Source organism: Brassica napus, chromosome A5 (assembly GCF_020379485.1).
Source record: "Brassica napus cultivar Da-Ae chromosome A5, Da-Ae, whole genome shotgun sequence".
Lineage (NCBI taxonomy): Eukaryota > Viridiplantae > Streptophyta > Magnoliopsida > Brassicales > Brassicaceae > Brassica > Brassica napus.
Window position 1 is genome coordinate 19,174,907 of NC_063438.1, and position 13,607 is coordinate 19,188,513.

Genomic DNA, 13,607 nt, shown 5'->3' on the forward strand with positions numbered 1-13,607 from the left:
GTATTCCATGAGCGTACCAAGCATGTCGAGAATGATTGTCATTATGTGTGTGACTCCGTAAAAGACAAGCTTATTACTATTGAGCATTTTTTTTTGAATTATACAGAAGTATCTTGGCTCCACAGAAGTGATCCAGACTAGTCACGTGTTGCCACGTGTCGGTCCTCTGTCCCTGGCGATGCCGAAATGTTAATTCCCCAGTGGCCGGGATTCGAACCCAGGTGGCGGTACTCACAGCTGTAAGCCCTTTACCACTAGAACTAGAAGCTCCGGTTAGCATATTACAATGAAGAACCAGCCTGCGGACTTGCTTACTAAAGCCTTGCGTACCCCGACATTTCATCATTTGCTATCCAAGTTGGGAATTCGAGATATGTCATTACCAACTTGAGGGGGGGGTAAAGGGTTAATGATATATATGGATATATTCCTATATACAAGGGATTTAGGAGAATGCTAATATTCCTATTCCTCCTTACCTTACTACATTCTCTTTGTATAAATACCACATTGGTTGATGAATAAAGACACGCTTTACAATATATTTTAATTGCAAGTTTCCGTGCTAACTTCCAACCCCTACAGGATCAAGAAAAAAGTATGTGATGTATTAAGCAACGCTGAGCAGAATTTTGACATTTCGTACGCAGTAAAATAGTTGCCTAATTAAAAGGTTACGTGACTTCAAGTACTAATTCTCTATGCGTGACTTCAAACTCTGTTCCAATAACATAGATAGTAAAGTCAGAGTTAATACAGTGGTAACATCACTGAAAATTAAATTACGTAAAGTACGCAAAGCTGTGTTTGTGTAATAAATAATATTAAGAGATTAAGTGACTTCAAGTACATATTTATCTAAGCAACAAACAGATTTATCTTAAATATAAATATTATTATTATTATTAGTTTTGAATCTAAATTTCAATTATTGAAATATCTAATCTGGATAAAAATATCAATTTACAATTAAGAAAGTGTAGTTTTCAAAAAATAAAATAGAAGATGTAGTTTCCAAATTTGAAACTAATAATAGAGTATTTTACAAATTATCCCTATAAAATTACTTAGAAGTTATAAAATATTTTAACTATTGTAAATATCGATAAGTTTCAAAAGCTTTCAAAAATCTGTTAGTTATATATTTATGCAACTTTCTACTGATCATCACATTATTTTTAATGTCTTTTTTAAAGCATCTTATATCAAATTATTAAAAAAATTACAAAAATATACTTACACATGTAGTATGAAATTATATATAACTCAATAAACTCAAAAACAAGTAATTAGACTAATCCAATTCATTATATCCAAAAGATATAACTAAAATAAGAACATATTGTTTTATAAGACAACAGCCAACCTAGATTCAAAATAGAAAATTTTATCAAAATTTAATCTATTTAGAACGAAAAGTATAATAGCTGAATTTTGAGAAGTGTATGAAATTCAATACCAAGTGATAATAAAAGCAATGTCTAATTAAAATATAACATAAATTATAAAAATAATTTAGAATTAAAAGTAAATTATCAATCAATTATTATAATATATTTACTTTATAAATATTTATAAATGTGCATGAGCAAGAAAGTATAGCCTAGTTGTAATTAAATATGTGGTAAAAGAGTAGATAAATTATCAGATCTTAATTAAATATATCAAAATTAAATAAATATGTGACCAAAGGGTAAAATAAATTTAATAAATTTAAAATAAATCTGTAAAATTAAAAAAATATGTGGTCAAAGAATAAATAAATCTAGGTATCTAAACTAGACCTGTCAAAATTAAGGACTTTATGGTCAAAATAAATAAATCTATTGAATGCTACTTAAACCTGTCAAAAAATTAAGTTAATTTATGGCTAAAACAAATAAATATGACAATTTTATTAAAATATCTAAATAAACCTGTCAAATTTAAATTACTTTGTGCCCAAAAATAAACAAATATGTCAATAAGTTTATGTATAAATAAAACGCGGAAAAAATAAATTTATTCGATGTCAAAAGCATAATTATTTATATATTTTCTGGTAAATTAAAAATATATATTTGGAATTTCGTAAATAGGTATAAAAAACAAACTAGTAATTAAGAAATAGAGTTATTTACCAGTTGTTTTTTCCTGAAAACATACTTCATATGTTTCATAATACTAGGAGTTTTCCCGTGCCAAGCGGAAAAATAATAAATTTTAATATAATTTTAATATTTTTTTCTATAAATATGGTTTAAATTTGATTATTTTTATATTTTATTTCAATTATCGTGGAAAAGAAAATCAGAAATGTAATTATATGTAGTTTTTTTCTTTTGATTTCCTCTAATTATTTTAATTTAATTTATTTAAACTTTTATGAAATTAAAATTATATTTGCTAGGAATTATCAATTATTTATATGATAATGACTATTTATTTAAATATGTATATTATCCTCTAGTTTTCTATATTTAAATATATATATATATATATGTGAATTATAATAAGTTTGCATTTTGGTATATTTTAGTTAAAATATATTAAACTGGTAAAACTTAATTGTTAATTTAATTAATGAACCGATAAAATTAAATAAATTTCAATCACTTAACTATCAACAAAAATGTATTTGATTAATATTGATTTCGTTAATATTGTAAGCCACACTAACATATAATTTGATTGTATGAATATGTTGATGACAAATAAGCAAATCACTTCTCAAATAATGTATATGAAAAAGATGTTTTGGCTAATTTTAAAAGATGACATTATTTATAATATAAATTTTAAATAAATTCCTATCATAAATTATGCAGTAAAATGTTATTGGCCATTCAATTTTCAATAAAGTTGAAATTATTTTGATAATTGCAAACATCTTATATTTTGAAACATCAAATCTTCTCTAAAACAGTTTAAATTATAGACACGCTAAGTTATTCACCGTTATATTGTTTTTAATTATTGTCACAATTCACAAGAACATGATGTGAATTATGATATGGTTGTTCTTGTATGGATGTATTAAATGCCTTGTTGGCTCTGGTTCCAGATCATTTGTAACATATATCACAATCTAAATAAAAATGAAAAACTATGAGAAAAGAATTTAAAAGACATTTGATAAAATCATAAGAATAAAGCAACAAAATAGACGAGCACTCTCTTATTCACTCATTATTTTGTTGTTTTTTTCTTTAAACATTCATGAAAAAGAAAAAAAAAGAGTAGCACTTGATGTTACATAAACTTTTGACTGAAAAAAATTCAAACAAAAAGTTAAATATTTATTTAGCTCTTTAAATACTTTGGACATGCTTGGCAAGAAAAGGGTAAAACTCAAACCTAAAAGTACAGCTCCTACTCATAAATCTCGCTCCTCGTTTATCATTCAAGCAATGTTGAAAATGTATGCTATTAAATACCATACACTCCCAACAAGCGTTTGGGTTTAAATCTATCGTACACTGCACCATTCCATACAACATATCACCCTTAAACCACGTCTTCCCCGCAGAGTAGAATGGTGTTAACTTGTTAGTGTTATTATCAACAGCTAAAGTCGTCAGATTGTCCATGAAAGTATTCCAAGTTATTATAAACGCGAATGCATCTCCTCCCAACTTCTTAGCGTTGGACATACAAAAATTATTGTTGTAATCGATCTGCCCAATAGAATATTTGGCATCAATCGAGAGAAGACATTGGTCATACCATATTATCCTCCCCTTGTACCACGGACATCTCCTGCGAAGCTGTAATACACATTTTAAATATCTACGCCACAATCAATAACGAGATTGCAGGAGACTAATTAACATAAAATAAGTAGTTTTTATCTTATGCTAAATGTTAACAAAATTAGCTGTGCGCACATTTATTTACAAAATAAAAAAATTTAGAAAGATAACTAATTATAAATATTGATGTGCTTTAGCAAAAAAAAATATTGATGTGACATTACAGCAGCGAAGGCGGTGGCAAAGCAGTCGTGGCACTTGGGCCCGTAGGAGTCGCCGCGGCACTGGATGATAGCGGATAAAGTAGAATCGCCGAACCCTTGGTAACCTTTGTTACTGACCGAATAGAACCTTTTGATGATAAATTTTAAGCGTTGCTCGTACTTACTTCCCGGCTTGTATTTTCCTTGACTAACCAAGCATTTGTGGTTGAGATACGCATTGGTTGTGTTTAAGGACAATTCGCTGTTTATAAGGAGAAGTTGTATCGCCAAGACATGGATCAAAATGACGCGTTTTGGTACAGTCGACGATGAAGAATACATTGTTTTGTATTATTTTTCTCAGTGGCCTTTAATAAAAGATGATTTGTTCGGATTGATGTTTAGTGATTTTGATACTGAATTGATATATGCCCTACCTATATAGAGTTTATTGTTTTTGGTTACCCGATACGAAAGTTGTTTGAAAAGGTCAGTTTGTAGAAAATAAAGTTTACACTTTGTATGGAGAGGAGAGAAGAGTTGAAGGTTGAGACTTATTTGCAGCGACAAGAAGGCTGAAAAAAATGAAAAACAACAGAGGTGTGACTTAATTCACACGATTCGTATGGTGCTAACCTGAAATGAAGGAATTCACTTGTTAATTAATTATTACCATGCCAGCTCCTCCTGCCCACATTATAAGAAAACCAAAGTCTCAGGTGAATTGTATTTTTGATTTAGAGACCGAGCTTTTAAATTAGTTTGCTATGTAGTTTACCTCTGTAACAAAGGATTTGCCAGTGACGTCTTGACCGGATTCTAATATCACTGAACTTGGTAAGAAGTTGGACATTGTAGGGTTCATTACCGAGAGCTTCTCTTCTATCATCTTCTATCACAACATGACAATTATGTCATCAATTTACCAGCTAGTGTCAGCAACAAGAGCAATTTCCGTCACTTTTAACCTGAAGTTTCCTTGAGTTTTGGTCAATGTAGAGTATTTATACCTAGTGCTCGGCTTACTATATTTCTTTAGCCCTTTCTTGTGAAATGTCAGCAACCTTCGAACCAAATAAGAACCATTAAGTACACAATGTTGATTACCTTATTGAAGCGACACTGCCTCTGCACCATCAAAAGAAAGTTTACCAAAACAAATCTCAACATGACATCAATGACTTGGTTCAGCTTCAGATCAGCACAGAGCTCTGCTTAGGCGTTCATTCAACGAAACAAGTTGTGATTTCGTATCCCAAAAGCTGTTTGAGGCAATGTTGGAGAGGTCCTTGACCAGAAGGGCGAGAGAGATTAAAGAAAAAAAACAATCGCACATAACATAAGCGAGACAAAGTTTTCACATGTAATAACTAACTACAGTTCTCTCTTTCTGGGAAAAGTTATGTCTTCTATATCGTTTTCATCCAAGATACCATAGACGAATCACTCTTTATTTTTCTATTTTTAATTTGTTATTAGAATATACTGAAAATAGCATTCTCGTAATAAGGAAAAAAAATGGTTTTGTGTCTTTATACGTCTTTAGAAGCGTGTGTGCATAACTCAGAGTCGACTTAGTAACTATGATGAGATAAATAAGAATCAGTTAAGTATTTTTTCTCTTGATTATTATCCTCTTTATCATACAACACGGCGTTTTTATTCTGAATGCATCTTTGTTTTTTTTGTCAGTGCGTGTGGTAAAATTGTGTATTTCTATTTGATGCAGCGAACAAATAGATTGGACTGATAAAGAAACTTTAGGGTTATTAGAAACCTTTTATTGGATCGATCAATAGTTTCTTTCAATAGCTTCTTTAGATCAACTTCCTACTTGATAAATTTAATCAAATCGAACAATGTATAAGGTATAAAGCAAAATCTAGTTTATTAATTATCAAAGTCGTATTACAATTTTAGGTTTTAATGTTTATTTATAAAAAAATCTTTAAATCTAGAAAACCCTAATATTAATTAAAATAGAAAAAAATCACTAAAATATATAAAATACAAATAAAAGGTAATTATCTAAATTAATATAACTAATAAAATAAATAACAAAATATTTAGAAATATTCCAAATACTTATATACATCACTATCTCTTTACATGTCACATATTCCTACTCTTATGTTTGCAATATTGCTTTTCGTCATGATAAACTTCTTTTAGTTTCTGAAAGATCGCCATTACTTCCTCAGTTCCTCATATGATTTTGTCAAACCACTAGAAAATAACCCGGGCTCCGCCTCGGGATGTTTTGGATCTTTCAATTGTTTAAAAATATATATTATATCTTTGATAAAAGAAAAATAGATAAAATTTATATTTAAATAAGATATAAATATAATCAACTCTGGTATTAAATATAAAAATAACTATTTAAAATGGATAACATCAAAGCTTAAATATATAGTTTATATGCTTACATGACATCAAAATACATTTTTAATTATTTTGCATATGGTCTTAGCTTTTATGTATATTTCTCTTTCATGTTTCAAATTGAAAATACCACTTTACTTTTAAATTTATCTCATATATATTATATTATGTTTTATATTTATTATAAAGAACTGATATACTCCCGACTTATTATAGTATTGATGTATGTTTTATATTTATTCTACTATTTGCTCGCTACTTTTTTTTTGTAACACCAAATTTTTTTTGTTTACTACCATTTCCAACGTTTTGTAAGACCAAAGAGAAATATTTGTTCCTTCGGATCCATTATTATTTTTGGCTGGGGGTTACACCATTTTGTTAAAACTAAATGCTGAGTTTATATATATTTATATAAACTCAAAACTTGTGTTCTAAAAAAAAACTTGTTATTAGTGGAAAAATAACAAATGCCACATCCCCTCTTGCTCTAGGTCTGCCACCTCTCTTTTCTAATCCTTATACCTTTGTAAGGTAACCATAGTTTGAAAAATTGTTGATAGTTTCATTTAAACCATTAAGTAATTTATTTATCTTGGGCTGACATTGAATGCAAAGTAAGTTTAGATATATTATCCCCTTTCAACTTTTAATTTTAAACTAAGACACAATAATTCCAGCATATGCATTTTACATTGTTTATCGGTTTAAAGCTTGACCAAGAAACAAAAAGGGGAGAAAAGAAGAACATGTGTGATGTATCATGTATCTAACTATAACTAATGTTATTACGACCAATTTTTTTCCTTAAAAACAATATGTGACGAGATACACTTTCTGTCTAGGAAAAGTTCTACCAGCAATGTGCCGTGATACACCTGTTAACTGCAAAAATAACTTGTTTTTTTTTTATGCCATATGTGTAGAACCAAGCTAGAAAATACATTTGTTGACTGCAGAAACAGTTCATTATTTTTTCTTTATGCCAACTGTGTAGAACCAAGCTAGAACAATAATCCATGAAAGCTCGAGAATCAGTAGATACACAACTGAGCAACAACACCCAACCTTAAGTAACTTCTTAACTTTGATTCAAAAATCCAGCTTACGAAACTTGGATGTGTTTTCCTTCTCGTAGTTGATGATGAGACAACTAATGACCAAGTAGTAAAGATAGAACTCGATAAGTCATATTCATGGCTGATGAGTTATTTGTGACTTCAAGAACATAAGTTGTTGGAGAGTTAAATTCAGACGCAGTAGACGAAACAACAAATTGTTGAAAATGACGTGTAAGATGATATGTAAATTTAAAATATTTTGATTGGTTTTTCTAACTTTTTTCATTTATTGACATGTCACTTTCATAGTTATCTAAAAATCTGATGTGTCAATCTCTGGAGAGAACCTTGTGTTATTATTGTGTTGATTTTGTACTTCTCTAAAAGCATTATGTAGAATATTTATTTTCTTCTTCCTAATATGTGAATCCGCTTTCCTCCAAACCAAAATCTTATGTTGCCATCTATGTATTTTGTCTACTATTCTAGTATCGTGCCTTATATCCCTTAAAATTCATCCTCTTGATATTGACATGAGACCCTCGTTACCAATCTATCTTTTGTCAAACCAGAACTGCTTTTTTCCTTATAATTGTATCCTCTCTCGAAGCTAATGATCCAAAACCATATCTAAATATTCGACATACAAACAGAGAAATAAGTTATGTCAATCATTATTCCCTCAAGCCCAGTCGAGTCGACATCTGATAACATGTCCCCCTCTTCGCCCACTCCATGAAAATGTATTTCTCAGGATTGGAAACTCCATCAAATGATAATTCAATAAAATTATATGCATGTCTCAGAGTTCCATCATATTTTTATGATTACTAGTTATTTCATTGCGATCTCCAATAACAAACCATGGTTCATCCCAATTTGTACATGTTCTTGTCAATCTTTCCCAAAACCTGGTCCATTAACTCTTTGCATTGTGTCACCATAGATAAATGATAGAAATATGAAGTTCTCATTATGTTCTGTATCAATGTTTATTATTCGTGTAAATTATATTAACCTTATAATTTGAATCATAGAACAGAGTTAAGCCTTGTGGGAACCAAAATTCGCACTGTCGATTTCCGATTAAATTAGGAAAGTAAGGAAAACCCTAATTTCTCAGATATCTAAATGCTCTAAGTGTTAAGTTTTCTCCTTTGCCTCTCGCCTAGGACTCCTTATATACTCCCTCCAAGGTCGGTTTGAGCTTTTCCCTTCCTACCCTTAAGCCGTCATAACTCGAAAATGGAGATATTCCATTTTTCTCGATCTTCATGATTATCCGCAGAAACTTAACATTTATCTGCGGAAATTTGACATTTATTCTTTCTTGCGGACTAAGTATAAACCGTCATAGTATTTATGAGCTTTTCCTTAAAAAATCATAAGAGGGTTTCTAATCGTGTCTTTCGATTCGAAACGTTTATCACGATTTTTATTGATAAGAAAAAACTTTCCGCGATCTTTATCGTTACGTTTAAATAATAACTCTAATCGATGGAAGTGAGAAATGATATGGCTGCGGTCTGTGGGAGCTACCATTGAGGAACATACTAAAATGCACGGATTTGGATCGTACCCGTTGATAGATGTCCGAGACATTTTGGTCGCTACGTAGCGACTGGGTCCGCGATGGATCGGTCGCTATGTAGCGACCAAACAAATGGATTGGTCTGTCGCTACGTAGCGACCGACTCGATTGTGGATCGGTCGCTACGTAACGACCGACCGAGAGGCTTGGTCGGTCGCTACGTAGCGACCGACCGGATGGCTTGGTCGGTCGCTACGTAGTGACCGAATTGTTCACGGGTCGGTCGCTACCGAGTGGCTTGGTTGGTCGCTACGTAGCGACCGACTCGTACGCGGGTCGGTCTCTACATAGCGACTGACCGAGAGGCTTGGTCGGTCGCTACGTAGCGACCGACCGAGTGATTTGGTCGGTCCCTTCGTAGCGGCCGACTCATTCGTGGGTCAGTCGCTACGTAGCGACCAGCTCGTTCGCGGGTTGTTCGTTATATGGCGACCTTGTTTGCATCCTTTTCTGAAGTTTCATGAACGTGTTCTTGGGCTACGGGTGTTTAGTTTCGATCCATGAACCAAGATCAATGCAATATTTTACCACAAGACTTTTCGTAAAAGTCATCTTTATGAAGAATACTTTTCGTAAAAACGTTCATGTTGATTTTTACGGATATTTGGATGTTAACTTTGTCGTGTCCGTTTTTGACCCCAACAGTTAGCCCCCCAACCCGTTAGAATCATCGATTAAGATGAGATTCTAGCATGCGGTTTGGCGAGTTAGGCAAGATAGGCGTATTGGACGACTTTATATCCAAAATTCAGCGGAAAAATATTGATGAAGAAATATATATATATAATAAATCAAAATCTTAAACTCCTACCTCTATAAGTAGTAAGCTGCCATCCTTCATTCCCTTCACACATTTCTCTCTTTCCAAGCTCTCTCTAGCTTCTTTTCTCATGTTAGCTCTCAAGATGTCTTCCTCCCAAAACGACATGAAGGGTCATGATGCTGAGATGGCTGAGGCCTCCTCCCAGGCGCCAGAGTCAACCCTTTCGGACAATGCCCAGCCTGTGTCGCCGGATTCCTCTCTTTCCGAGAGAAGATGGCTCATCGTAAGGCTGAGAAGGAAACTGCCCATACTGACGCCGAGCTCCCGTCTTCTTCCGTTCTGGTCGTCACTCCGACCCACGAACCCAAGGTTCAGGTTCTGCAAGGTACGGGAGCGCAAGTTGAAACGGGTGTTCCATTCGTGCCAGACGCTTTAGCGCAGCCTTCTGGATCGTCTACGACTCCGATTCTCATTGAGGACAACGAAAAGGCTGCTGAGTCAATCCTTCCTCCTCCAGCTAGGAAGGAGATTGTCCTAGCGTTGCATGCTCCTAGCGCTACTCCGGTTGTTCAACCAAAGGGCCGAAAGAGAAAGTTTGTCAGGGGCAACGACCGGGAATCTTTGCAGCAGGAAGGATTGAATCTGGCGTCAGGATTCCGCGGGAAGGTTTGTTCTTCACTTTGGGTTTTTATTCTTAGAGCGTGAGGTCTTGGTTAGCCCTGTTTTGCTTTGCATCTCTAATTGTTTTACCTTATCTCGCAGTTTGTGTTGCTGACTGATGGGATGATCAGCGAATGCGGTTCTGAGGTTTGTCATCTTGCGAGAGATTTGACCGAGATGCAGGGCAGACTGTCTGAATCTGAAGCCATCCTGAAAGCTCTCGAGGATTCTCATTCCGCAAAGATAACTAAGCTCAAGGTTCAGATCGGAGAGTTTGAGAGGGACCTTGGAAAAACGGCGAGTTCTTTTCTTAAGGAGAAGAAGGCCAAGAAGACCAAGTCCTCGGAGGTACGTCGACTTCAGTGTCAGATCAAAAGTGGTGAAGGGTCGGCGAGCCGTGCGGTCAAGGAGGCCAAGGATGCACTCCGTGTTGAGTTCTAGGCCCGTTTTGCGAAGATCTCCAACCTTCTAGGCTCCCTTGAGTGCATTCGCAGCATGGATTTGGCCTTGGCGACTACCGACGGTGGGATGGCGGTGGTTCAGGCACTCCATGGCGAAAACCCTTTGTCTTTACAGGCCGAGGAAGCCAGGTTGTCTACTTGTAAGGGAGATCTGGCGGCCGCGGATGGAAGTTTCGGCTTTATCTTGAATTAGTACTTGTTCCGGCCTTGTATGGCCGTGTTTATGTTTTTTGGGACTGGCCGTTTGTGGCTTTGAATCCTCGCCGCATTGCGGCTTTTATGAATGGATATTCAGTTTGCGTTTTTATGCGAGTAATTTGGTTGGTGTAGGAGGAAGTTTTATGAGTTGTCATCTCATATCTTTCTCCCAAGTGGAATGTTATATTCGTGGTCTGTTTCGAGGTTTTTCCGCAAAGTTCAAACTTCGTGGGATTTCTGAGGATGTTTGAATATAAGCAACGAGACATGTTTTAGGATCTCGTATCTTTGATATCATACCTTGAGATGTTAAAGACCAGTGTGTTGGGTTTAGGGCAAGACCTAGGTTTACTTTTGGTTTTAGGGGGGGGGGGGGGGGGGGGGGGGTCCGATGACTAACTCGGCTTACATATCCCGTTCCAGTTTTGACCTGATTCCATACCGTTTTTAAAGTCCGCGATAGGTTCTCAGCTTATATGACTTGTTTGGTAGGAATCGAGAATCTCTCCAAGGACAATTTTTTAGTCTCCTGGAAATGCTAACCAAATTTTGAATTTCTTTTATAACGCTATTATCCTTGTGTCAGATGTATGAGGGTCATCTTCGTGAGATGGCTTTGTCTTTTTAGAACGTTTTAAGATTTTAACGTGACCAGCAACGAACTTGGAGGTAGACATTACCGTCTGGATCTTCGCAAAGAGTACGTGTTTGAGACCAGGATTTTGTCTATGCGATGTCTGGCGGGAAATAGTTTCTTAGGTGTTTTTGCGACGTCTCGCAATGCCAAAGGTTGATTTTTCCCTAGTGACTTGTGAATTTGCGAGTTCTTCTAGGTGTCGAATAAAACTTGTGGATCGAAGATGATTGTGCTTGCATGGTTTGTAGAAAAGTTTCAAAAATATCGAAAACATGGTCAGATATTTTAAACTTTAGGAGTATATGAGTATACGTATACGTACCCACTTCCTCTTTTTTTAGAAAGGGGGAACGGCTGAATTTGTCTTCCGACAAACTGCCTATGTACCCTTTTCGGAGATCAAGCCATCTCGTGGTTCAGTGGTTGCGAAGTGATTTGTTTAGTAATTGTATTTTTTTGAGATGCATTGCATTCCAAGTTCTTGGAATTTTTATGTCTTGCATGTTGGCTATCTCGTAGGAACCTAGTCGGACGAATTTTATGATCTTATAGGATTCTTCCTAGTTTGCTCCTAGTTTTCCTGCGTTTCGCTCGGCGGTGTTTTGGAAGACTTTGATTAAATCTCCTTCGTTGAATCGGCGATTTCGAACGTTGGAGTTATAGTATTTTATGACTGCATGTTAATAGTTTTGAATTCATACGAGTGCTCAATCCCGGTTCTCGTTGATGAGGTCGAGATTGTCTAGGAGCGTGGCGTTGTTGAGCTCTTCTCGTCCAGGCAAAAATCTTCTTCGGACCCCAGGAAATTCGACTTCCGCAAGAATCATGAACTCTGTCCCGTACACGAGGGCGAAAAGCGTTTCTCCCGTCGCTCGTCTTGGGGTCGTGCGATGTGACCAGAGAACTCCCTCAAGTTCCTCCGTCCACCTGCCTTTTTTAGCGTCTAGGTGTTTCTTAAGTCCGTCTAGAACGGTTTTATTGATTGTATTTGCTTGACCGTTGCATTGTGGATATCTAGGAGTTGATTTGTTTAATCGTATCTTCCATTTTCTGCAGAATGCTTCGAACCGAGTGGAGATTGAACTGTGATCCGTTGTCAATCACGATCTCGTAAGGAATTCCATGTCTACAGATAATGTTTTTCCATACGAAATTTTTGACTTGGACATCTTTTATACTTGCGTATGATTCTGCCTCCACCCACTTTGAGAAGAAATCAGTTAGGACTAGTAGAAAACTTTTTTTATTCGAATTATGAAGGGGTCCGACGATGTCCATGGCCCAGTGTATGAAAGGATATTGTGATGTGATGGAAGAAAAAACTTCTGCTGGTTGTCGGAACATGCCTTTGGCATTTTTTCGCATTTTCGTGCGAATTTCTTACACTCTCCGATCATTGTTGGCCATAGTATATATGGCGTTTGATTTTCACATAAAGCAACCTTCCACCGGAATGGTTTCCGCAGGATCCAGAATGGATTTCGTCCATGACTTTTCTCGCTTTTTCTCCTTCCAAACATGTCATGAGCAGTCCAAAAAATTTTCATTTGTATATTCCCCGTCGACCGTTACGTAACGCGCGGCTTGGGTTCGGATTTTGCGGGCCGCCCATGTTTTGGGAGGTAATTTTCCATCGATGATGTAGGCTCGAATCGTTTCCAGCCATGTTGTGTCACAGACGTAGTCGGATTGTTCTGATATCTCTTCTGGCTGTACTGTGATCTCCTCTCCATCGTCGTCTTGATCCCCGATGAGGTTGATAATGACTGGTGCTCCGATACTCGTGTGTTCGATGAATTCGAGCGGAATCACTCTTTTAAGACCTAGGTCAGAACTCGAGGCCAAGGCCGCGAGAGCATCATCTTGGACGTTTTCGGAACAGAGAATTCGCGTGAGAGCGAAACAGTCGAAATCTTG

The 13,607-nt window shown here is 35.5% G+C and overlaps 1 protein-coding gene across 1 annotated transcript; it reads right to left on the reverse strand.

Annotated features, from left to right (window-relative positions):
- Positions 1-3,156: 3,156 nt before the first annotated feature.
- On the reverse strand, positions 3,157-4,441 carry LOC106455061 (putative cysteine-rich repeat secretory protein 17). The gene is made up of 2 exons (XM_013897111.3): positions 3,956-4,441; positions 3,157-3,746 (listed from the first exon to the last, which is right to left on the reverse strand). Exons 1-2 carry the CDS (start codon positions 4,274-4,276, stop codon positions 3,291-3,293), a joined length of 777 nt encoding a protein of 258 aa, XP_013752565.1. The 5' UTR covers positions 4,277-4,441; the 3' UTR covers positions 3,157-3,290.
- Between the last annotated feature and the right edge of the window lie 9,166 nt (positions 4,442-13,607).